Source organism: Mus pahari, chromosome 7 (genome assembly GCF_900095145.1).
Source record: "Mus pahari chromosome 7, PAHARI_EIJ_v1.1, whole genome shotgun sequence".
NCBI lineage: Eukaryota > Metazoa > Chordata > Mammalia > Rodentia > Muridae > Mus > Mus pahari.
This window is the reverse complement of record NC_034596.1, coordinates 104980821-104983372: the sequence shown is the minus strand read 5'-3', so window position 1 is coordinate 104983372 and position 2552 is coordinate 104980821. Positions and strand designations below refer to the sequence as shown.

The 2552-nt window shown below is 48.6% G+C and overlaps 1 protein-coding gene across 4 annotated transcripts in view; it reads right to left on the bottom strand.

The window, feature by feature from the left end:
* Positions 1-2552, bottom strand: part of Tecpr2 (tectonin beta-propeller repeat containing 2) — an 82802-nt gene that overhangs the window by 20780 nt on the left and 59470 nt on the right. For all 4 annotated transcript variants that reach the window (XM_021202011.2, XM_029540586.1, XM_029540585.1 and 1 more), the window contains one exon: positions 1917-2150. In XM_021202011.2, the coding sequence (XP_021057670.1) occupies positions 1917-2150 (234 nt within the window). The remainder of the gene's footprint in view (positions 1-1916; positions 2151-2552) is intronic.

The following is a 2552-nucleotide window of genomic DNA, read 5'->3' as shown; positions in this document are numbered from 1 at the left end:
TCTCTCTCTCTCTCTCTCTCTCTCTCTCTCTCTCTCTCTCTCTCTCTCTCTCCAATTTCAGAGGTGTGTGCTGGGATTAATGGCACAAGACACTGTGCCCAGCTAAAGTTATCTCCTGACCCACCTGCCTGTTTTCCTCACTGGACACAGAGCAGACCTGGAGAGACGCAGTGCAGGAATGCTTAGTGTTCTTGGCTGCAGTTCAGTGCCCTGGATGGCACAAGTGGAGGCTTCTGACACAGCAAAAGTCAAGCTCCTTTCCACTGAGCCCTGCCCATTTCCCTTGCACCAACACCAAGTTGACTAGCTGGACTTTAGGCATTGTTCAATATGCTGAGAAAACTGGTGCCAAGAGTCTACTATTTTACCATCAGTCACATAAAAGCAACAAATTAACAGCACAGAGGAGGGTACAGATGTAAGAGAGGCAAGGCTTTAGGATACAATATGGTGATGGACATTAAGCGGTCCAAGTGCATATCCAACTGGCCCAAAGGCCAGTGCTATAACCAAAGGCCCAGGGGTCTTCCACAACAGGATGAGAGTCATTTCATTTGCTGGGGTCACTGGGATGGCACTGGGATGACAGCTGATTGGGTGACCGTATGGAGGGACCAACTTGGGGAAAATGGCTTCTCTCCCAGCTGAATGAGCATAGGACTTCTCTAGTTTTCAAGGTTTAGTATTAAGAATAAACACTAGCTCTGGCTTTTCTCAGAGATTCCAGCAGCCTTCCTCCATGGTCTGATGGAGACTGCTGGAGAAAGGCTCAGGGCCAGTGAGTCTCTGGACAGAAGAAAGAACTCTTAGGTCAGACAGCAGGCTCATCTGGCACCCATGTCCAAGCCCCATCCAGCTGCAGCCTCATTGGGCGGGCACATGCCTTTGTAAAGCTGGATGACCAATGGATCTGAAAGATGTGTGAAGCCCAAGGCATACATAATCACAATTCCTCTGGAAGTCTCTAGCTGTGGCACACAGCTCATTTCCACAGCAGACTGGGTTATGTTCAGGGCCTTATCTCTTCTAGCAGCTTGCAGAAACCCCATTGCCAAGAGTCACTGGCCTGGCCCAGGCCCCCCAGGGAAGGCATGCTTTACAGGGGTGGTGGTATGCATTGGTCAACATTGGTAGGAGACATTCTTCCTGTTCTTCCTCCCCACCCCTTCTCGTATGTGGTTGATTTATTATACATTAAATACTTATTTGAATTCATAAAATACTGGCTGCCAGTATACAACAATGTCTACTTCCTAGACAGTACCGTTGAATTTCAAGCTTACTCTGACCCTGGGAGCTCCTGCTATTATCTCTGCCTCTACTATCAGACAAACCACACTTGAGTTGCTGAGCCAACTGGGAATATAATACTCTGAGCTCATTTTATCACTTCTTAGACTATGAAATATTTTCATGTCACCACAAGCTGTGGCCACTCTAACTCTTCGGATGGCCCACAGAAAGTGGCTAACAGCACCTCTTTAAGTGGCTGAAAGAGAACCCACAGCTCACAACTGTGTGTGCAGCACCCACAGTGGGCACACTTCCAGATGCCAAGACATAGCTCAGCATACACTGATCCAGTCACAGGACACAGTGACCACTTCAGAGTTAAAGGTCAGAGAGAAAGGACTGTGGGGCTGTCCTAGTGCTATCATTTTAAACAGATCTTGGTGGCACAGATCTGCCACCTTATAGCTCCTTTGGTTCTGAACAGTGTAAACTGCATGCAGTGGGAGAGGTGAGCTCCCTACTAAATTAAGAGGCTCATTTACTCTGGGGAAGTGGCCAGTTAAGTCCAGCAACTGACAAACATCACCTAAGAACACGCCTACCCACACACACAGAGTGAATATGGGGGAAAGGTACTTTAGTTAGTTATATACTGACTGAAGCACTCCCACTCTGCACCATACCTAGCTGGGAAAGGTCCAGTTTCGTCCAGTGCATGCCTGTGGGGCAGCTCTTGGAAAGTGTCCTGATGAACACCTGTCCAAGGCTGTCCAAGGCCCATAGTGCATCCTGGCAGGCAGCATAAGTTCTCATCTCTGCATCGGGGGGCAGCTGCACTGTGGAGGGGCGGCTCTGTACACTCTGGGAACTGATGACACACAGGTCCTTGCTGCTCTGGCATAGCCATAAGGAGCTTCCTGCAGAAAAGATTCACATTTGTCACCAAACACTGTCTCACCGAGCCACCCACCCTAAGAGCACCACACAGCCTTTTTCTTCAGACAGAGCCCTGACACCTGGCCACAGATTGCCTGGTCACTCACCATTATCTTACAGGTAGGCTTGTTATACCTCTGAAGTTAGAAGGAAACACTACCATCAGGCATTAAAAAGGTCAAGCCTGAGACATTTCAAGAACTGGAAAGAAAGCAGGGCCTACGAAATACCACTGTAAGAGAAGTCTCTTTGCTCATAGCCGGCAGAAGCATGGGTCATGGACTTCTATATGCTTTCTAGCAACAGCATGGGTCACAGATATCAACATGCTCTCTGGTGTCAGCAGTCTCTCTCTCTCTCTCTCTCTCTCTCTCTCTCTCTCT